The 23,310-nt window shown below is 40.0% G+C and overlaps 1 protein-coding gene across 1 annotated transcript; it reads right to left on the bottom strand.

The window, feature by feature from the left end:
- Positions 1-6,905: 6,905 nt before the first annotated feature.
- On the bottom strand, positions 6,906-10,610 carry LOC105046087 (cyclic dof factor 1). Its single transcript, XM_010924583.3, has 2 exons — positions 10,359-10,610; positions 6,906-8,692 (listed from the first exon to the last, which is right to left on the bottom strand). Exons 1-2 carry the CDS (start codon positions 10,494-10,496, stop codon positions 7,292-7,294), a joined length of 1,539 nt encoding a protein of 512 aa, XP_010922885.1. The 5' UTR covers positions 10,497-10,610; the 3' UTR covers positions 6,906-7,291.
- Positions 10,611-23,310: the final 12,700 nt, after the last annotated feature.

Raw genomic sequence — 23,310 nt, 5'->3', positions numbered from 1 at the left:
CATGTGGTGGCACATGTCGGATTACCTCAGATTTGGGAGTGGGAGGCAACTGTTAAAGTAAGTCAATCGACCCCCGACTCAAGTCAACCAGCCCCTGACATCCGACTCAACAAAGATCAACCAACCAAACATACAACTCCGACTATGCATCGGTTGACACCAACTCATGGTTGGCAAATTGATTGACACTCGACTACTATCAATCAACAGCAGAACAATCTCCGACCTAAGATCGTCGGCATATCAGAATTACCAATCGACGGTCGTCCATACCAATATTACCAACATATAGTTGGTCAGTTTGTTAAACATACGGTAATCGTTATGAACGATTATCGACTACGTGTCATGATAATTAGTGAGGATTAACGACCCACTAACTCTATAATTATGGTCCGATAATTTAGCGTCATAAAAAGTGGGACCACGTACTCAACGGTTACATTAGATTCACCTATAAAAGGAGGATAAGGGAACAGTACTGGTAAGACACTTCTAGGCTAAAGCTTTGCTACTCTCTATACTCTACTACTGTTCATCAATTTTTTCTCTGACTTAAGCATCGGAGGATCCCTGCCAGACACAACTTCGATCTGTGAGGACGCTGTTTTGCAGGTGCTCTTTACCAGTGACAGGCGACAGGAAGTTGGCCGCAACAGAGACTATTCTATATGGGCTTTTACACAACACTAAAGTTGCCTCTTTGTAACCTGAGTGTCATGAGTTTAAAATATAGAAACAGTATTTCCACAAGCAGCGGTAAGGCTATATGTATCTGAGTCTCCCAAGAATCAATAATGGCTGGAGCCTCTGCACTAAGACACCTTTTCGTCTAGTTTGGATTAGGCTAAATGGTTGTGGTTATGATTAGAGGGTACTGTTGCCAAGGTGATTATCTTGCCATGTCCACAGAGTCATTGAACCTTTCTAATGACACAATCCAAGCCATTTACAAAAACTCCAAGGCTTTCATGCAAAATAAATAAATAAATAACATCTTGTATTTGATTTTGCTAGATGTCAAGAAAAGACAGTGCCCGGCTTACTTAAAGAAATGGCATCCCTAGTTATCAAGTTTTGATAGATCATGTGGATGGATAAGCCTTAAAATAATGATGATTAGTGGTTTTAAATGAATTTTTGAAATGTGTAATAATTTTACAAAGTTTCAGACCTGGTTAGCTTTGAGACATCTTTATTAAAGAAAAAAACTAAAATCATTGAAATGGAAAATTCTACTTAAATTAGAATTTTCAAATGTTATCTCTCTCTCTCTCTCTCTCTCTCTCTCTCTAACCTATATTATCCAAATAACCTCCCAAAAGTTTCTAATCCTGAAATGCTATATGTTCATTCACATGATGAAGTAAGAAAACATTATTCGAAAAGAGATTAGTCCATCACAATCTAGGCCTATTTGTGACTAAAATAGCAGATCTCTATCTCTTTGAGGTGGCATACAACTATATTCGGCCAAAACAAGCAGCATACCTTTGCATCAGAAACAATAGTCATTACAGTGATAAATAATGTAAATGATAATGGCACGGAGTTTTTCTCCTGCAGGAGCCTCTGCGATGAAGGGACCAATATTACACCACCATAACCTCCTAGTATTCCACTGCTAATGCTTTAATGTTAAAATCAATTTTTGAGCAAATAAACCTGAATGTTTCCGTTAGAAAAGAGAACCTTGATAAGAAGGATAAATTGCGACACGCTAAGTACGTCTCCATTGGCATGAAAGCGGTGCTATCAAACTAGAAGGTGTCAGGTTCTAGTTGTGTTGCTTAAAAGACATGTTAGGTCGCTAATCAATGATGGCCAAGCGGCATTGAATATCAAGCACTTCTCGTACCCCAAGGCCATACTATAGTATTCAAACCAAGGTTTATGGTGCCGGTTTTAGTATTTGTATCTGATCCTAACTAGTACATGTTGGCATAGTCCCGTACCCTTTTTTTTTTTTTTTTTGATACAAATGGGTGGGCACATCGTTCTAATGCGAGAGCAGTTCAAAGAGTCAGAATACAAAATATCTTTTAGGGTCCGAGGACAGATATCGTCTTGGTGCTAAGTTCAATCTCTAGAATGCTCAATAATAAAGTGTTGCAGTTTGTTTTTGGTTGATGCCGGAAGACAAGGTGCAATGCTAGAGCAACCTGCAAAAAAGTTCGGACCGAAGAATTATACTCCGACGAGGATCCTCTGACGCTCAAGTCAGAATGCACAAACAAAGAAGCAGAGTTTTTAGCTTTCTGAGATGGATTACTTATCTGGATCTTCAGGATTTGAGTATTTATAGAGGAGACGGCTGTGTAATCGTTCTTGAAAGATAACTGAACATTGATCGAAAAACTATTAGTCCCAACTCCTAGTCGGCCGGCAACTGGCTCCGAGCTCTAGTCGGCACACCACACTCTCTGATCTCTCCTCGAAAGTAGATTAACCAGGCTCAGGTTCAAAAGATAGGCACCAACTGACTACAGCTGTCAATTCTATCTGGGTGCAACCGTATGATCCTGAGAATCTTACGGGTGCAACCGCTTGATCCTGAGAATCACGACCAAATAACCATACTAGATTCGGCTAACTTGTCTTCCAAAAATGGTTACACAGCCGTCTCCTCTATAAATACTCAAAGCCTGAGGATCCAGGTAAGTAATCCATCTTAGAGAGTTAAAAACTCTGCTTCTCTGTTTGTACGTTCTGATTTGAGCATCGAAGGGTTCTCACCGGAGTACAATTCTCCAGTCCGAACATTTTTGCAGATTGCTCCAGCGCTGTGCCTCCTTGTCTTCCGGCATCAATCAGAAACAAGCTGCAACACAAAGAAAGCCATTCAGTCTACAGTACTATTGGCCTTCCGATAAATATGCTGAATAGTCATCTCGGTGGAATGACGAAGGAACCTTCAAATATTGCTGAGAAGCGGGTGAATATCCAAATATTTCGTCTCATTCTGGATCCAGGTAATGACAGCGGCAGAATCATCCTCAATGAAGATCTTCTCAACTCGCAACTTCTATTTTATGCAGATGATACCCACCCAAGCGGCATGAAGCTTATCATCAGGGATGGTGGGGTCAAAGAGCTGCGACCCCTGTGCCGCCAAAAGTCTCGAGGGTGGAGGCTTCTAGAAAATGAAAATAACTCTTCGGATCGCTGCAGGCACAGCAAGGGAGTCCCAAAAACTCGGGATGGCAAAGCTCAAGCCAACAGTATCAAAATGGTAGTACTCCGTAGCTAAGTAACATGCTTTCTCCAGCACACGCCGCATAAGCACAATCTTATATTTTGTTTAGATTGAGGGATTTAAAGGGAAAGGAAAGGAAGGGATTCCCTTTCCCTTATTTGGACATTAATTTTTGAGAGAGGGGGAGAAAAAGAGAGGGGTACCCTCTCTCTAATTTTTTTTCTATTAAACTAATTTTTTAATTCTCTCAATTTAGAGAATTGAGAGAAAAAGATGTTGAAAAATATGTTCTAAAACCAATCGTCTATCTATAAACGATTGCGCTCTTTATAAATTATATATAAATTATAAATTAATAAAAATTATTTGACAATTTCATCATAAATTTTGCAGCTTTCTTATTGAACTCTTATGTTATGATGAAGTCCTTAGAACTATATTTTAATCGATAAAGGAGGATTTATCGAATAGTTCTTAAATTTATTCGCAACTAAATGATACGTTATTACTAGAATGATAACGTTTATCAAGTATAGATCGTTGTGTACTATATGAGTTAATTGTCCTCATAACCAAGGAGTATGGAGACACTGGTACGGCATACAGATGAAATATAGGAGTCCATTTTACTAAATGTGACCAAACTATGAAGCGCTCTGCTGTCAAGAGCTGCTCCAAAGGATATGGATATAAGTATTTCTCTGACCTAAGATCACCATTATGACTTGCAAACAACTCACTGTGCTTTGATATCGGATTACCTGTATTTCTAATACAGTAACGAAAGATTTCTGGACACAATCAAGTACTTGCGAAGTCTGTGTATGAGTCAAGATGGGATTGACCTCTCCTAGTTTCAAGAGATAGTGCTATATTATATTTTAATTTAGTAAAACTTTGGCCAAGGTAATCAGGAGTCATAAGATTTATAAGGTTGAGACACAAATCAGATGTACTAATCAAGAGTTGACTGTTTAACTCTGAAGTCATCCTGAGCATTAAAGGTCAAAGGGATGAATTATACGGTAACCATATGCCAAAGGTTATTGAATGTTGCTTTGCAATCATTCGGTCTATCCGGACGTCGGGTTTCATTGCTAGATGGTCACTTCGATTAGTACAGAAATTTATTTCTGTACTATCGATTTAAGTTCGAACCTATAGGGTCATACACAATAGAAGTTCCTATCTAATCAAATGACTGATCAATGATTGAGAATCGTTCAAAGATTTAATTGTCAATATGATTAATGATTAATCTTATACAAAAGTTATGATAAATTAATTTATTAATAGTTATGATTAATTAGTAATTAGATTGTTGATTAGCTTAATTTGATTAAGCAATGAGATTCGGATCAAATCTAATTGAATTAGATTCGATTAGGTTTAACCCGATTAGGTTATAAGATGATCTAATCATTAAGGATGATTGATTCCTGATTTGATCAGGACTTGGGCTTGATTAATTTCTGATTGGATTAGGTTTTAATTGAGTTGATTTAGTGCCTAATTAGATTAGATTCAATTAACTAATTGGGTCTAACCAAATTGGATTTGGATAAGGATCTAATTGGATGAACCAAGAGTCCAAAAGGTTTGGTTTTCCTATGCGCCACCTCATCTCTATGCCCCCTCTGTATTCATGCAAATCCAGATTTTGCGTGAAATTTACTCATGCCCATAGGTGTTTCTCTCCTCTTCTCAATACCCATTTAAATGGGATAGAATTTGGTTCAAAGTTGAATCCAAATTTTGATTTGAATTCAAGTTTGAATTTGATAAGGATAAACCTTGATCTGAATTCAAGTTTTGAACTCATCCAATCCAATTGATTAGACACCAAAAATAAAATGGCTTCTTTTAGGCATGCGATAGATATCTGAGAGATATCTGAGAAAGTGTTTCACCATGAAAAATTGAGAAAAAAAAAGTAGGGCATGGCCTCTTTTGTGCGTGGGTCTTTTGGTGTGTATTCCTTAGGGTTCTCATTTAGGATTTTGGAAAGAGAAAAAAGTGAGAAGAGAGGGTCTCATCTTTATCTTCTTCCACCACACTTTTCTCCTAAACATCTTTTTTTCCTCCGGAAGAGTCTGTGAGATTTGAAGGAGTTCGTTCAGCCATCAAGTGGTCTCTATAAAGAGCTAGCACTCCAGGAAGATCAGTCAGATCTGGGCTTCGTGTAGACTTTCGTAGAGGTCGGACAATCTGTGCGACTACTGCACGACTGGAAGAATCTTAGATCCTCGATAATCAGCAGTGGTAATCTTCGACCCACGCTCGGGTATTGAGTCTTGGACTCAATCACAAAGTAGATATGATCTACAATATTAGTTTGATTACATAAATTCGATTTATGTTTATGATTTTAGATTTTGTATACGCATTATATCATGTCATAGATCCTTGCGTAGGATGATTTTTAGATCGGATCTTATGCATGATAGATTAATAAGATTAATCTAAATAATTTTTTTTTGTATTATATTTCGAAAAATTTTTGAAATGCATGCATGAAACCACCTACAATTTCCATCAAAAGGGACATGAGACAGATAAAGGACAAAAATATCCATATATCTTCAAATAAAATTAGGGTATAATGATCTTTTTGATTTAAAATATCTATCCTCTTTCTCCTATCTTTTTTCTTATGAAGACTATCTGAATAAGGATAATGTTTCCCCTCCCTTTCTCTCCCCTTCTCTTTCTTTTCTTTCCTTTCCTTTTCTTTCTTTCATGAGGGCTATTCAAACAAAGCGTTAGCATCAAACACAAGATTATTCTAGACATAGTCCAATTCTTGGTAACGATACTTAGCACACCAACATACCGAGTATCGGCTTCGTACCCATATAAGTTGGCACGTTTGGTACGGAGCAGTATGGTCTAGTATTGAAAACCATGGTTTATGCATTCTTCAATAGAAGGGTGTGACAACATGCATATTGAATTCCAGCTCTAACATAAAACGACCTAATTATTTTGAATGCTTTATAATTGCAATATAACTCAACCAAAAGTAGCTAAAGAACATACATAATATGCCATAGAATTGGGAAGTATTTTGTTTCCTCCATTATTGAAAAGAAAACAATATATGATAGGATTGCTCTCTATTAACAGCAAATGCTATATCGACTTCTTTCAACTGTTGCATGGAAGATTGACACAAAAATTTGGATATGAACAAGATAATTAATCAACTATCATAGTTATATAGATATGAAACTTCAACGCATTATAATAATTTTTCATCTAAGAGAGTGGGATCTTAGTGTAATGGTAAGGTTGTGCTATTGTAGCCTAGGTGCCATGAGTACAAATCATTGAAACAACTCCACACACGAGGATAAGACTGCATGCACCTATCCTTTTCTAAACCCTGCAATAGTAGGAGCCCCGAAAAATAGTACATAAAACAACATCAAATATGAAACACAGATGTTAGTTTATAAAAGCAAGAGTATGCTCCACAAAGTTTCAACCTCCAGCATCAAAGATGTCATACTTTGAAGAGTTAAAAAAACAATGTAACAACCAATTTAATTGCGTCACATGAACTAATGCAATATCTGAATAGGAGAAATCCTATAAAACGATGATGAGAAATGTATAGCTTGATCTCATATAGAAAAGAGTCAAGGGATTCAGACTTTGTACTTTTCATAGTTCTGCCCTCTATTCAAACCATCACTTATTGGAGATATAAACAAAATCCATCCTTTTCTCTTAATTTAAGAGGACATAAACGTCCAGCCCATAATGCGAAAGAGGTAATAATTAAGAAATTATGTTTCACAGAAGCTATAGATAATAACATTTCTCCTCTACTATACACAACATATACTCTTGAGCAAGCGGAGAATCTTCACAACATGACCAGCTCCAGCGGCCGCTTAAGGAAAAGCACAAGTTAGCTCTGAAGCTAGCGTAAGCTCGAAAGCGATCATCCTTTATCAAATAACTTATATACATGATGCCATATTAGAGCCACAAATAAAAGCAACTCCAGCATGCTTAATTCAAGTGGGGCATTTGCAGGAATAGTCCTTGAATTGAAATTTTTCACAGGAACCGTTGCAACAAGATCCTTCATGTGCACTCCTGAAATGTCTGTGATCGGGACAATGCTGCCGGATTTGCCTGTAGGACTTGAGCAGCATCTGCTGTGTGATCCTTGCTTTCAGTTTTCGAATGGAAAGCTTTAAATATGCCACCTTTCTTTATGGACTCATCAGGTTTAATACCAAGTGTGGCCCAAATAGAGCTCTTTGCAGCCTCATCTGGATCATCAATTCTCAGTGTCTTGGGAACCCATAGAGACTTCTCTGTTTTTTCCTCACTTTGCGAAGTAGCATCTCTAGAATGCTTGCCCAAGGTTGGAGAGCCATTGCCTGAACCACTGCTGCTGCTTGCTGATGATGATGGTGATAGGCCACCATTTGATCCAACCCAGGGCATACTCAGGGTTCCATTGGCCCAGCTAGGCATGCAACCCCAAAATGAAGCCGGCACAAATGGGAACGGAATAGTAGGTGCACAAAAAGCAGGAGTAGCCATCATTGGTGGGCACCATGGGACCGGATTCGGACTGCCATTCTCTGGTCTGTAAACCAGCTCAGAAGAGCACCGACCTGCCGCCATGGAACTCACATTGTTCCATCCTGGATGCCAAGGGTAAATCCAAGGAGGCCCAGGAAAACATTGAAGGTGGTGCATAGGAGTGAGTCCATTACAACCACTCTGTAAGCCATTTTGTTCCTTGTGAAATGCAATTTTAGAATGATCATTTTCCACGCAATTAGATGCCATCACAAAAGATGCACATGAGGGTTCTTCCCTGTTTTCTCCACCAGCCGAAGAGCCCACCTCAGCATTTCTCTTCTGTTCTCTGTCACCGAGCACAGAGGCCATGGACTCACAAAGTGATGCTTCTGAACCAAATTTGAGGACAGTACCATTTCCTTTCAAGGGCCTTGTAGGAGAAGAAAGACCAGCAGGAAGAGCCTGATGACTGCTTGAGTCGGAAGCATCTACTTGATTACATGGCATTCCATCAGATGTCATCATTATGTGACGGTAGTGTGATGCGGAGTGCTTACTTTTTCGCCTTCCAGAACCTACTGGAACATTCCTCATTGTCCCTCCAGCAGTCCAGTATCTCTGACAATTCCTGCAGAAGTGCCTAGGTTGGTTTACATTATAGTTGTTATAGTAACAGAACTTGGTATCCAAACTGTTGCAGCGAGGACATGGCAGAATCTTGTCTGGCTTCTTGAGCACCTTCTCTTGGTTGGAGGCATTGGCCTCAGTCTGGTCTTTCTCGGGCTTAGGATCTGCCACTGCTTTGTCTTCATGGGCGGACATTTGATGGTCATCTTCTTTGCCACTGTCCAAGCCAGAACAGCTAGATAGCTTAGTCCGGTCCAACTCCTCTGCTGCATCAGAAACTGAATCTTTCACTTCAGCATCTGTGACTACTCTGCTTTCTTCCTGAAACAGAGAATGAAATTAAATCACTTTGCAGTGAAATAAAAATGCAGGCAAAACAGTAGGGAAAAAATATCATTAACTGTATATGTAAATCAAAAAGGAAAAAGAGTCTGCAAAATGATCTTTACTAAAAGCCTCTTCCTCCTAGTACAGGAAGACCTTAAAGTTTCTGATGGGTTTTCTAATTTTAGATCTCCTCATTGAACTAATTCTGTAAACACAAACTTCAAACAGTTAATCTGGATAGCTTCAACCCTTAGTTTCTATAGTTAAGCATCCTAACTTCCTTGAATCTGAAGAGGCCCCCTTAGAGATATATGAAGGCATTGTGGATCAGCCATCTGATTATCTCTCAGGCTGAGCGCTGCTACCATGTATCACATTCCATCCTGCATTTAGTGAAGGAGAAAGGTGGAGAAATGCTGGTGCTGAATGAGATTGATTTTGAGAATAAGTGGACACCAACACATGCGAACTCTTTATATTTTCTGATATGATAACTGCTCATAATGTTGTACCCTAACTACTCGATATTTCTGCTTTTTTATTTTCGATAAGTTGCTCTGATCATTTAACAATCTCTAAAGCACTATTATGCATGTAATGGATGTAAATTAAACTTCAGTTTCCTTTTGAATCACATTCTTTTACTGCTTATTTGGAAGCACACTCGTGATTTACTAGATAAAAAAATAAGTTACTCCTGTCTTTTTTGCATTGAATATATCGGACCTCTGGCCAAATAATATTTGCAACATCATGCAAATTCTCTTAACCTAGCTTAAGATATTAGTACTTAAAAAATAAAACAAATTCATCCTAATTTCCCTCTAAATTTAGAAGAAGCAATGTTATGACCAAGCTTAAACCTCACATTTCGTTCTCCTGAATCCTGATTCACCCACTTTAGTTTCTGTTCGTAGAGGGCCCATTATCAAGATATGTAGTTCACTCTTAGGTGCTAAACTAATTTCATAAATGGGATTCCTATCCTTTTTCAGAATATTACCAAGGAAAGTAAGACTTATACCAAGATTAGAGCAAAGTCAGGAATCTCATCTTTTTCTTTTTCTTTTGTTTAAAAAAGGATTGGAATCTATATCCAGGCAACCTACTAGAATCTAATCATGTTAGCCAAAGATATGCTACACAAAGGATATGCACAATTAGGTGTAGGATTTTTCTGATTGATATTCAAAATCATTCGAAAATGAATAAATTTCCATTTTTCCTAAAGAAAAATGTGGATCAGCTTATCTTTTCAAGAATTCCAAAATTCGAACCACTAGCAAACAGAATATCAATCAAGACTAGTAATAGAAGTCCAAGAACTGAATCATTGTTCCACTAGCTGGAAATCATCAAAGTGTTAACCAAAAAAAATGAATTTTTGCCATTGAGACACCTAAAAACAGATATAGATACCTCATTCATTAAGAAATTAGAAATATATCCATTCAAACCAAAACCAAGAATCCAACAAAACTCATCTCCTCCACCTTTCAGAAGACAAACCACTAAATCACCAGAAATTCCAGGAAATAAATAAAGAAAATCAACTGAACAAAGCGAACATAAAGATCAACCATTTCGGAGAACTTCCTTTCAAACCCTAGAACACGATTAGGGTACAAAAAAAGGAACCAAAATCCCAATGTTTCCTCACCTTCTCGTCCACGGCCGGCGGCTCCTCCGTCGCTGAAGCCGGGCCAGAGTTCTCCCCATCCGCCGCCTGCCCTTGGCCCTCTGTCAGAGGTATCGTCCTCCCGAAGAGCTTGATCGCCGGATCTCTCGAGTCCGCCATCTCGCCGCAATCTCTCCCCCTCCCTCTCCAAATCAAAGAAATCGTGCTCCCCTCCTCGTTCTCCGAACGCGAGAGAGAGAAGGGAACGGGGGGACTAGTAAAAGAAACCAGGAGCGTGCACCGGGAGATGCCGGTTAGAGCGAGGAATCATGCTATAATTCACACCGTATTTGGTCACACCCAACAGAGGACTCCATGAGGGTCTCTCGGGACCCACGTAAAGATTTGGGTGTCGAGAGGGGGGTTTCCGGTTGGGGTGAGTGTTGGTGGGAGGGAGGACAGGGTGCCAGGTGGGAGTCCGAGTCAGCGACCTCAAGGGAAGCGGAGCCACCAGTTCCTGTTGGGTGGTGGTATGGACGGTGACGCGGGCCCACCCGGGTCCCATATCGTGTCCGCCGGTGAATGTCACCGGGAATAAGGGGTGAAGAGGTTATCTTGTCGCATATCTCGTCCAGGTCCCGTATCTTTTTCCTAATCTGAAAAAAGCTTATGGATATTATGGATCTGCCACTGGCCATTTTGATAACGACAATGGTAACACTGGATTGGAAAATAATGGAGAAAAAGGATCATAGATTACACATGCTTGCTTGCTTGCACCTTGTTTGTAAAATATATTTTTTTTCTTTTTCAGTGTATTGATTTTGTTGATAATTCTATAAATTTATTATCCTTGATATATAGCACTTATGTCCTGTTGCTATCCAAATTACCTGGCACATTTAGTGCATACCGGTGGTTTTAATTTTTTTTTCTTTCCTTCTATTTTTGGTAGAAGGTAGTTTTAATGAAAATTGATGATCTTGTATATTAAAAACTGTAAATTATATTTTTAAGAGATAGAAGAGAAAGAGAAGTGCATCTTATAAATTAACACAATAAACAAGAGTTGGAGAGATGATGGATCAAGAGTTTGAAATTTAAAATTAAAAAAATATTATTTTTTTATCTAAGCATGACTCAAGAGAGAAGCAAAAGCAAGAAAATAAGATTTAAATAATGACTGTGACAACATACTTGCAAAATGAGTTCTTACCAAATAATCTTTGTATTTATCTTAACTTTCAGCATTCGTATACACCAATAATTTAAAGAGAAGGATAATTTTATAGATTATTAAAAATACATCCATCAATAAAATATTCAAAATAGTATCTTTTGTCAAAATTTTTATCTATAAAAATTAATTTATGTCATGCACATAAAAAAAAAAAAAAGGAGGAACATGTAGTGGATAGTTTTAATCATATCAATTCTATTTTTTTTTATTTTTATTGACAATATATTATCTTATAAAATAATTTTTAAAATTTTTAAATAAAATTGATTGATTTCCTAAGCTTGGCAACGAGACGAGAGGGCCCACCGGCTCTGCAAGATCTTTTATATTTTAATTTTTTAAATTATTCTTACATCAAAATGATATGATCGTCCGTTTATATTAAAAATAAAATAAAATAGATCAATTTTGAAGCATCACCCAGATTTATGATATATAGATCCTTTAATTTGCAAGAATATCAATGCTAAAAATTATTTATTTCTAAATTTTAATATAATATTAAGAGTTAATGCTGTCTCGGGAGATGAAATAATTTGAATAGTGTCAGATCTGACCCATATTTTTTTAAAAAATATTTTTTTTATGACAAATAATTTTGGTACATGCGTAAAGATGGGCCACGATCTCTCAATAAATTCTGCCACCAACTTCTGTGAACTCGCTGGTAAGGTTATAAAATAGTTAGTTTTTTTTTATTAAGATAAAATAGTAAGTTGGAAGGGGGGGGGGGTGAGGGCATGGATGGAAGGAAATCCCACAGTATCAACATCCTCGTTAGGCATCATCCAAGCCACGATGCGGCATACCGGAAACCGCCGGTCACCCTGGAGGCCGCCTCCTTCAACCACGTCACTGCCTTTATACTCCCCCACGGCGGGCCCCACTCGAAAAGGGTTCTCTCCCCCAACAGTCAACCCCCCCTAACCGTCCATGTCTCTATCTTACCCTCTTCCCCGCATCACGTGACTCCGGCCAATAAAAATCTCGTTTCAGAATCTTTGGCCTCTTGCAACCCTCCACGTGGAATAAGTGGGACCCATGATTCTTATGCTCACACGTGTCAGTTTCGGATGGTGGGTGAGCGGATAAGCAAAAGCCCACTTTTCGCTGGAGAAAAGCGCCTTTGGTCTTTATCCCCTTCCGCTGTTTCCAATATTAGCTTTATTTTATATAAACTTGAGTTGAATTACTCTTCTCCATAGATATGGTATGGCTACACTTTTAGATCCGAAATCAATACTCGCATTATTTTTTCAAAGTATTCTTTTTATTCAACCATTTCATGTATATATAATAAAATTTAATTTAATAATTATATTAATAATATTTATTTATATATTTTTTAAAAAATGGATAATACCACAAATTGCATCATATCTTATATTGCGGAGTATATCGAAGATTGAACCTAATGGTAGAATTAGATTTGTCCGCAATCTCTGCAAGATTTTTTACTTTCTGATTTTACCGAATATTCACACACTAAAGTAGTGTGAGCTTCTACTTGTATCAAAAACAAAAAAAAACAACTATATGGCACATAACAAGAGTATACATTCAATTGACCCTGCAATGAAGTATAGGAGATCAATTATATTATAATAAATAATACAATTGATGATATGAATTGAAAGATTAATGAAATATCATAAATAAATGATAATTTTTTTAAAAAAATTACTTACTAGGATATGTCATTTTTTATTATAGCGTACAGATCATCAAATATTTTGCTTTTGTTGTTGTTGTTCTATTATTGTATTGTTGCACATTAAAATCTACATATCACAATAATAAAGATGACATAATACATGTTGATTTGTATAAAAAATTAAATATAGGAGCAAAATTATTTATTATTGTTAGAATTTGATGCTTCGAGATTCAACCTATATTGAGCCCATAGCAAGGTTCGTGATGAAAAATGGAGTCCAACGAGATCAAGATCACCCCAAACAGAGTTCGGATGGAGGAGATACGAGCTTTTGAGATCGACACGAGATCCGAGATGGCGGAGGATCGCCGGCGGAGCGGCTGCAGGCGGCGGCGCGAGGCCTAGACGGGGCCAACGCACGGGATGCGCGACCTAGGCGTGCGGCCCAGCCGGAAGCGCGGCCCAGGCGGGCACGTGGCCCAACCAGGCGCACGGCCCAGGCGGGCGCAGCCCAAGCCCACGTGCGCGGGCTGGCCCAGGCCTAGGCGCCTTGCTTGGGCCTGTACCAGTGGATCGGGTGGTCCACAGCTGGGTCTGTGGACCGTGTGGACATTTTTCACGTGTTTCTCATGGTCTACGGTACTATTTCATGGATCGAAACGTGATCAGACGGTGTGGGTGGCTCCTGATCTTGATCCGACGATCCAGAGATTATTTGACTTTGTTTAGAACTCCTAATCCCTCTCTAATCAAGTTTAAGCCCTTTAAATAGGGCTGATCGAGTGGTCTTTTGGTCTGATTTTCTCACAGAGACCTGTGAGTGCCTGTGGTGACGTGAATCCGAGAAGGAACCCAAGAGAAAAGAGAGAGGTGGAAGCGCTGAGAGAAAAGGAGCAGGAGGCTCCTGGACAGCGGACGCCAAGCACTTCAGGAGTTCAGGGGTTTTTTTAAGAGAAAGAGTTTTTGTGAGGAGAACTTTCTGTGAGAGAGAACTGGGTGTACAAGGGTTGAGGGTGAGGTCTCCTCTTGTAATTTTTTTTTTCATAGTGAAATTTGTATGCCTTGTAGAGACGAGCCCTTTTGTGGCTGATTCACGTATTTTGATTATTTTTTATTTTATTTCTTCTTTCTTCCTGCTGTATTGTGTGGTACTAAAAAGATCTTGGGAGGTGGTGTTCTGGCCAGACATCCACCCAACAAGTGGTATTAGGGCTAGGTTGGTATAAGGACGCAGATTGCAGCGGTGGTGAGCAAGGCTGAAGATGGAGAAGACAGGAACAATCAAGATGGAGATCAACAAGTTCGATGGTAAGAGCAATTTCTCCTTGTGGCAGGCAAGGATGAAGGATGTGCTCATCCAACAGGGATTGATCGATGCTCTCTTGTGCGATGAGAAGCCGACCACCATGGAGATGCAGAATTGGAAACGGCTACAGATGCAGGTGATGAGCATCATCCACATGTACCTGGAGGATGAGGTGGTGATCCATGTGCTGAGCGAGACTTCCCCGACGGTGCTGTGGTCAAAGCTCGAAGAGTTGTACATGGCAAAGTCTTTTACCAACACTCTTTTCCTCTGGAGGCAGTTTTATCAACTGCGGATGACTGAGGGACAGAGCGTGCAGGAACATCTAAGCCACTTCCAGAAGATCCTCACCGACCTCCTCAGCATTGGCGAGAATGTTGAGGAGAAGATCAGGGCATTGGTTTTGCTGGCGTCGCTTCTCCCTTCGTACGAGTCCTTGGTGGCTGCTCTTCTAGTGAAGAAGAGCACTATCAAGATTGACGAGATCACCACAGCGATACTCTAGAACGAAGTTCTCAAGAGGGAGAACCTTACTTTAAGCTTAGGTGGTGGTAGCTCAGCTTTGGTGGCTTCTGGAGGAGCAGAAGATGGTAGACGGAGCGACAGGAGATCGCAACGAGGGCGGTCTAAGTCCAGGAGAGACTTGAACAAAATCAGGTGTTACCGGTGTGAGAAGTTGGGGCATCTAGCCAGAGATTATCCTCAACTCAAAAATCGAACGGTGGCTGCTGTAGCGACGGCCGGCAGTGATTCAGATGGAGATATCCTGGAGATATCTGATGAGGTATCTACTTCTTTCCAGCAGTGGATATTAGATTCTGCATGCCCCTATCATGTATGTTGCAGAGATGAGCAGTTTCACTCCCTAGAGAATAGTGAGGGCACTGTATATTTATCGGATGGATCGAGCTGTGCGATCAGAAATATTGGGATGGTCAGCTGGAGGACACATGACGGTGCAGTGAGGAGATTGGGGGAGGTCCGATATATACCCAAATTTCAGGCAGAATCTTATCTCACTTAGCAGACTGGATTCGAAAGACTATAGGACGATAGCTGGTGGAGGAATCCTGAGGGTGCTATGCGGCGATAGGATTGTGCTGGAGAGGAAGAAGAAGAGCAGATGACATTATTACCTGACGGGGAGCCCAGTGCGAGGTGGAGCTTCGGGAGCCAGGTGGAGCCAAAGCGAGGTGGAGCTCCAGGAGGCGGATCGGGCATAAGACAAGAGAGTCGGGAGGACGAGAGACGACGTCGCAAGGTAAGATTTCTATTACCGCAGGATGATGCCCCGAGCAGGTCTCAGGTCAGGAGGAGCACAGCATACGATGGAGATGGGATCGAGCAGCCTGGCTCGACTCCCATGTTTGCCCATTCATGATCAGCAGGCGATTGCCCCAGGGTATGGGGGCGAGGAGATCCAAAGGCTCTTGGAGTTTGGAGGAGGCCGAATATCGAATCGAGATGAAAATTGTTAAGATTTGATATCTCGAGATTCAGCTCATATTGAGCCTACAGCGAGGTTCACGACGAAAAATGGAGTCCAACGAGATCAAGATCACCCTAAACGGAGCTCAGATGGAGGAGATACGAGCTTTTGAAGTCGGCACGAGACTTGAGGTGGCGGAGGACCGCTGGCGGCCAGCGGTGGGCCGGCGGAGCGGCGGTGGCACTACTGCAGGCGGCGGTGCGTGGCCCAGGCGGGGCCAACGCATGGGATGCGCGACCCAGGCAGGCGGGCAGCTCAGCCGAGCGCATGGCCCAAGCGGGTGCGCGGCCCAGGCAGACGCGGCCGAGGCCCACGCGCAGGGGCCGGCCCAGGCCCAGGCACCTTGCCTGGGCCTGTGGATCGCGTGGGCGTTTCCCACGCGTTTCTCATGGTCCACGATACTATTCCATGGACCGGAGCACGATCAGACGACGTGGGTGGCTTCCGATCTTGATCCGACGGTCCAGGGGGTTATTTGGCTTTGTTTAGGACTCTTAATTCTTCTCTAATCAAGTTTAAGCCCTTTAAATAGAGCTGATCGGGTGGTCTTTTAGCCTGATTTTCTCACAGAGACCTGTGAGCACCTGTGGCGGCGTGAACTGGAGAAGGAACCCGAGAGAAGAGAGAGAGGCGGAAGCACTGAGAGAGAAGGAGCAGGAGGCTCCTGGACAGTGGATGCCAGACGCTTCAGGGGTTCAGGGAGTTTTCCAAGAGAGAGAGTTTTTGTGAGGAGAACTTTCTGTGAGAGAGAACTGAGTGTACAAGAGTTGAGGGTGATGTCTCCTTTTGTAAATTTTTTTTTTTCATAGTGAAATTTGCATGCTCCGTGGAGGCGAATCCTTTTGTGGCTGATCCACGTATTTTGATTGTTTTTTAGTTTGTTTATTCTTTCTTCCTGCTGCATCGCGTGGTACTGAAAAGGTCTTGGAAGGTGGTGTCTTGGCCAGACATCCATCCAATAATTATTTCCATGAAAATACTATCAAAATTTATTATATGCTACTTGTGTAAGGAAAAAGAGTGGAACATGTACCTTTTATGTCTCCTGACTTTTATTGTGACAAATTCTTGCTATCTTCCAACCAAGAGAAAAAGGGGGAAAGGCAAAGTCCTATATCTAAGGTATTGACCTTTCTTGCAAAAAAAAATTATTCCTATTTCAATCCAATTCACCTTTTTCTCCGCCACCTGTTGAGCTCCCAAAAGGGAATTACTTTACAACCCATAAAAAATTTCCACGCCATTCATCAATAACAGGGAGAGGAGAGGGGTCACTCTCTTGATAAGGAAGAAGATATTTCTTACAAACTAATAAAAAAGAATAAGTGGCCTGTGGCCCACATAGTTAACAAATTTGTTGGAAAAATGCTACGAACACCCTTAGAAGAAAATTTGGATCCACACTTCAGGTGTCTGAAATCCTTGGCCTAAGTTTCATGCTTTAATTCTTTGGATAACCATGGCTTTCCTACTGTTAATGTTGCCACTGACGACCTGCCAAGGCTAGCTTTTGTTCCCTTCTCAAATGTTGCAAAATTCATCTAAATATGATCCTTTCACATGTCACTTGTCACAACTTTCCACCTCGCACTGATGTTGTGGTCCATTTCTAGTTTGTCAAAGATGTGGGAAGCAGCCAAACCAGATAGCAGATAAGATCTAACTCCCAAGCATGATGCTTGCCACTTCTTTTCCTTCCTCTATTCTCAACCAGAAATTGAAGATCTTATAGAAGAATAATCTCACCATGGAATAAGAGGACCCAACAATATATCTTCAGCCTCCTCTTGGGCTCCATGAGCCACATGAGCCCTGCCTGACATTAGTGCATGCTGGAGAAACCTGATTAGTTGATGGTTAACACACTGAAGAATCTGAACTACATGGTGGCCAGGGTTGATAACACCAAATTAAAGAGGAAGGTAGGAAAAATCAAGAATGAATGGTTTCAAAAGGAAGCAAGGATGGGGCTAGGATTGATCAAGCAACCTCCTCCTCAACCTTGAGCTTTTGAGTGTGACTCCCCATGATCCACTGCCACCTTTAATGATTTCTCTGGCTACAGAAAAGGAAGTCTCATGTGGGAGCCACTTGTTTCCTTCCCAATAGCTTTTGTCTTCCATGTGGTCATGTCCTTTCAGTCCATCATAACAAGAGGATTCCATGCTCACAAGTGAAAAGAGTATGAAAACCAAGCATCCTTCTGGATAAGGGAAAAGGTAGCAACATGTCATCCTTAAAAAGCAAGACAGAGGAAGCAGTTAGCTTTTTATTTCTTGTTCACAAAAGATCTTGATCAGATCCTACCATAGCATCCACTCATGAGGAGTTAGGGTGATCCATTAGTAAAGGTGCTTTAGAAGAGAACGTGCTAAGGATGGGCAAAGGGAACAAGAGAAAGTAAAAAGAAAAGAAAGAAGCATCATAGTTTACTCCTCTAGTCTCTCATCCTGATATAATTTTGAAATGTCCAGAGCTCCTAATTTTGATAGGTTTAGAGGGGTGATCAGGATGGCAACCTCATGAGATATCGACGCATGTCCTTTGAAATCCGGGCTGCTAGTTGCTAATCCTTCTTCTCTCAGAATCTAGCAAAAACATATCTACAAGTTAGAGCTGACACAAAATAGGTAGTTTTGGGACAGAGAAAAAGCAGCATGATTGATATCAATATGACACTGCTGGTCAGTGGGACAAACCATGTTCAACCAGGACATGTCAATCTTAATTAAGCCAGGTCCAGAATCAAACTCATACAATCTAAGTCTGGAATTTACTTGGCGCATAATTTTCCTCATTTACAAGGCCCAATTTCAACAGCCTATGTACATGGGACACATGTGGTGCACTACAATCAAGCTAGCATATAATAGAACTTTAACTGTTATATTATAGCATTGGGCCTAATTCCGAGTCCTTATCCCTAAATTCTAGTGTTGGATCGCCCAAGGATCCCACTGTTTTAAGTCTCTTCAAACCTTTCAAGGCTCTGGCCTGCAAGGAATCATGAGCAAGTGATGATCTTCCCCTTTATGAGGCTTTGTGGGCTTTGCTACTTAGATACAAGTGAAACTTGTTCAAGTGTTCAGGCTGACCTCTGAGCTCAACCAAGGCAGAACTCAGCTCTGGGCCCTGATATAGAGCAATACTGATATGTTCTCTGACCTTGCATCTAAACTCAGCTTGAAAACCTTGAACAAGTAACTGCTAAATATTTAACTTGGATGTACCACAGGATCAAGCCTTAATGAGCTCAGAAGCTTCATACATGCTTTCAGCCATCTTAGGGTAGCGCGACAATTTTTGCATGTCACATTAGTCCTCTTTTGAGGATACGTTTTCCAATTCACCATCAATCATATTTGAATCTAAGACATTTCATTTGGAAAAGTAGGTGTCAATCAGCTAAACTACTAGTTTTCAATTGAGTCCTTCCATCCATGGGCAATTCCTTTTTTCAAATAGATATACTCCATGGACTTTAGCAATTCTTTGAATCCCTGGTTGGTTCATGCGAATAACAAAGCAAAGCCTCTGCTAAGATGGAGATCTTGTGCACATGCAAGAAAGAAAAATCACCAACCATTCCATTTACCTTCCTTCCTGATCCAAGTAGGTCGACAGACTCGATATAGATCATTTTGGCAACTATGAATATTCAGGAGGATCATCAGATTTGATATGGACTGCTTTAGCATAACCCAAATGATATGGATCATTTTAGCAACTATGAATATCCTGAAGGATCATCAGACTCGATATGGACCACTTTGACATAACCAAGATCTATTACTCTCTTTAAGTATTCAAGATCTATCCAGCGCGTAGCCAATATAGAACAAAACATGCATGTTTAAGTTTTCGTATGCTCTCCTATTTAACTCCTGGCATTTTTGCTAGGCTAAGGATCCAAATCTAATCATAAATATCACTATCAGCTCATAGTCCACCCAAGCAGGCCATGCTATATTGGCCTCTAATTCACATGAGCTATAGGTTAGGTTAATTTTGATGTCATTTGTAACAACATAAAACCTCACTCAAGAGACTGGTTAGAAGGTATTATTAGATCTTTTGGCTCTATATAAGTATCCAATCAATGTACCTAGTATATAGCCAGTATAGGACTAAACATGCACACACAAGTTCTCAAAATAATGTAGAGTAGAGAGCAGCAAGAAACTTGAATTGTGATCATGGGTAGCTCCTCTTTCACCCATCTTGGATTTCTGCTCACTAACAATTAATTGGTTTTTATTTATATGATGATGCAAAGCAGAGAGTAACTGCAAGAAACTTGAATTGTAATCATGGGTACTTCCTCTTCACCTATTTTGGACTCCTTAATAATAAGAAATTGATGTGCAAAATCTAGATTCCTTCCTTGGGGAAGATTGATAAGAGGCTTGTTTATTGGACTGTACTCGCATCAGAATAGTGTGATCGTCCGCTTGTATAAAAAAAAAAGAGGCTTATAATGTTAGAAGGAATGTTTATATTCTGTGAGGGCTGGCTTACCTTGCTAAATTCTGTGATCACAATTTCACCTAGCTACCATATGTCTACTTTCAAATTACCTCCTAAATGGATGGTAACAAGAATAGATGGAGGGATCGGAGAGCGTTGCTTTGGAAAGAAAAGGATAATATTGGTGGCTTGACTGCCTTGTGAATTGGGACAGTGTAGGGCTAAGAACAAGGGTGGTAGAACATTGCTGAACTAAATACTTTCATGTTGGCTATATTGGCATGGAAGTTTTTGATGCAGGATAACCAATTCAGGACATAAATAAGAGCCTGGCTGCCTTTTGGAAATGCATTGGCTTCAAGCTTGGACTCGGCCTAAACTCCCTGCCGCATGTAAATGTGGTGATGGCCAACCAGTTTCTAAAGGGTCCAACATCCATCTGATGTATCACCAAGTTGCAGCTTACGAAGTTTAGAGTTTAGAGGTCTGCAGGCTGGGTTGGGTTTAAATTTGAACCTGACGAAAGAAACAGAAGCTGTTTTGTTTTTCTTACCCTTCCTTTTTTGTTATGTTAAAAAAGAAATCTTATTCTTAAAGCACAAAATACAGCATTAATCGAACTTTCTGAAAAGGTTTTACTGTTTGCATTTACCTGGCACCAAAAAATTAAGGTTTTAAGTGTAAGATCAAAGGAAGGTCGATCCTCAAATTTACATACAAAGGCTCAATGATGCCCTAAAATCAAGTGTGCCCACTAGCTGGGATGGCAAAGAAAAAGGAGTCCCAAACTACCTCAGCCTAGACCTGTACCATGTTATCTGATAAGTTGGATCCCAAGACTCATCATGACAGCCAGAAGAAAATAAAATCAAGACAATCACCCCCAGTGAGAAAGACATGACACATTTTGTGTTTTTTTGATCAAAACACATCTTGTGTTGAATGTTTCGCATTTGAACACGAAATTTCCCTGATGTCGCATGGTGACAAGTACTTCTTTGGCAGAAATGTGACAAGTATTTAACTATCTACAAGACTTAGCTCCACAATTTGAGGCTTCATGTTATACCTTTTGTTTGAAACAATGATTCCCCTTCTTTCGTGAGGTCAACAGTTGTATCGTATACAAGATCTATACAGACAAATGGAAGCAAGAAATTGGAGTGCTTTGAAATTTATACAAGACACAAATGTTGACATTGTGAAAGAAGATCAATTATTCTTTCATGCGAAAGACACAACCGGAACCCATAATGTGATTGGTCATGTTCAACTCCACAAGCAAAGGTTTTTATCAATAAACTAACCTAACACAGACACATGATTTCCCATAAATAGATCATTTAAATAACTCATCCTTGTTTCCAGCTTTGTCTGATGGTTTTCTCACATTTTGTGCTTTGCCACAGATACATCCTTTCACACATTTGTTTCACTGCAGCAAACTTCAACATGACTCCGATGAGCAAACCGTTTGTGCCAATGTGTCGGCAAATGAACCCCCACTTGAACAGTGAACACAAACATCAGTCTTTTCAGACAAATAGATGACCAAGATTGAATAGCACACCCCATGAGGCTAGCATCACCTTGTTTTGATGTAACATTCCATCCTCTGGAGACCCCAGAGGTATTTGGGATGCTTTACTCATACTAGTTCGGAAGCATGTTGAATGAATCATCTGTAGCTCAATGACTGGATAAAGTTTAGCAAGTTAATCATATTAATTGAAGAAAATAAGAGTATGTTTGGATGATTAGGCTGAAAATCTTATAAGATTCGCAGGTTGGGCCGGTCCAATCAATACAATTATTGAATTATAGACGTGATTAGGTCTATATTTGTAAGTATTCAGAAGATCTCAGCAGGTTTTTTCCTCTCTCCATGGGATTTAGTTCAGTCCACTCTAAAGATGTTTCTGGGTATTTATATATATAGACTTAGCCCAGCCTATAATCCAATGATTTTGCTAGTTGTACTAACCCAACCATCAAATTTTATAGAATTTTGGGCCTAATAATCCAAATAGACTCTAACTAGTTCGATATCCAAAAGTACCAAGAAATTGAGATCGAATAGCTTTGTTAGATAAAAGAGGATATAAGGGTATAATTCTCGTAACAAACCTCTAAATATTTCTAGAAGTTTGGCTCATATAACCTTCTAACCAGAGCCTAAAAGCAACGCCTGGAAAAAAAAAATAGTATGACGAAGCATCACTTAGAAGTTTCATATAGATCATCCTCATCCACTCTGGTGAAAAAAGATTGAGCATTTCAATAACTAATATAAGAGTCAAGCACGGCAGCGAAAAAGATCCTGCATGGTATGATGAAGCATCAATTAAAAGTTTCATAGAGCTCATCCTCATCCACTCCGGTGAAAAAATTGAGCTTTCCAATGAACATATAAGAGTCGAGCACGGCAGCCAAAAGATCCTGCCGTTGGAAAAAATTCCTTCCACAAAGTACCAAATCTTTCATTAGTTAAATGGAGACAAGATCATATGCTGATACGTTGTTGGTGATCACTCAGGGGATAAAGATAAACAGGATAGTAATCACATATAGTACTACATGGGAGAATGGGAGCAACTAACATATCTGGATTTCTCTAATACTCCACTAGAGAGGAAAGAAAGCCATCAAGAGAAGGGCTTGCCTATCCAAGTGCTCAGCATTAGCTAAAGATGACCTATAAACTAAAGATTATCTTAATCTTTGGGACAGGCCTAGACTAAATTATTCGCAATGTCCAGATTAAATCTTGTGCTATTGGGCTCTATGATCAAACCACAACAATTACATAAGCTCTTTCCATATGCTTCCTTAATA

The sequence above is a fragment of the Elaeis guineensis genome, chromosome 5 (genome assembly GCF_000442705.2).
Source record: "Elaeis guineensis isolate ETL-2024a chromosome 5, EG11, whole genome shotgun sequence".
Taxonomy (NCBI): domain Eukaryota; kingdom Viridiplantae; phylum Streptophyta; class Magnoliopsida; order Arecales; family Arecaceae; genus Elaeis; species Elaeis guineensis.
This window is presented reverse-complemented; position numbering and strand designations above follow the sequence as displayed.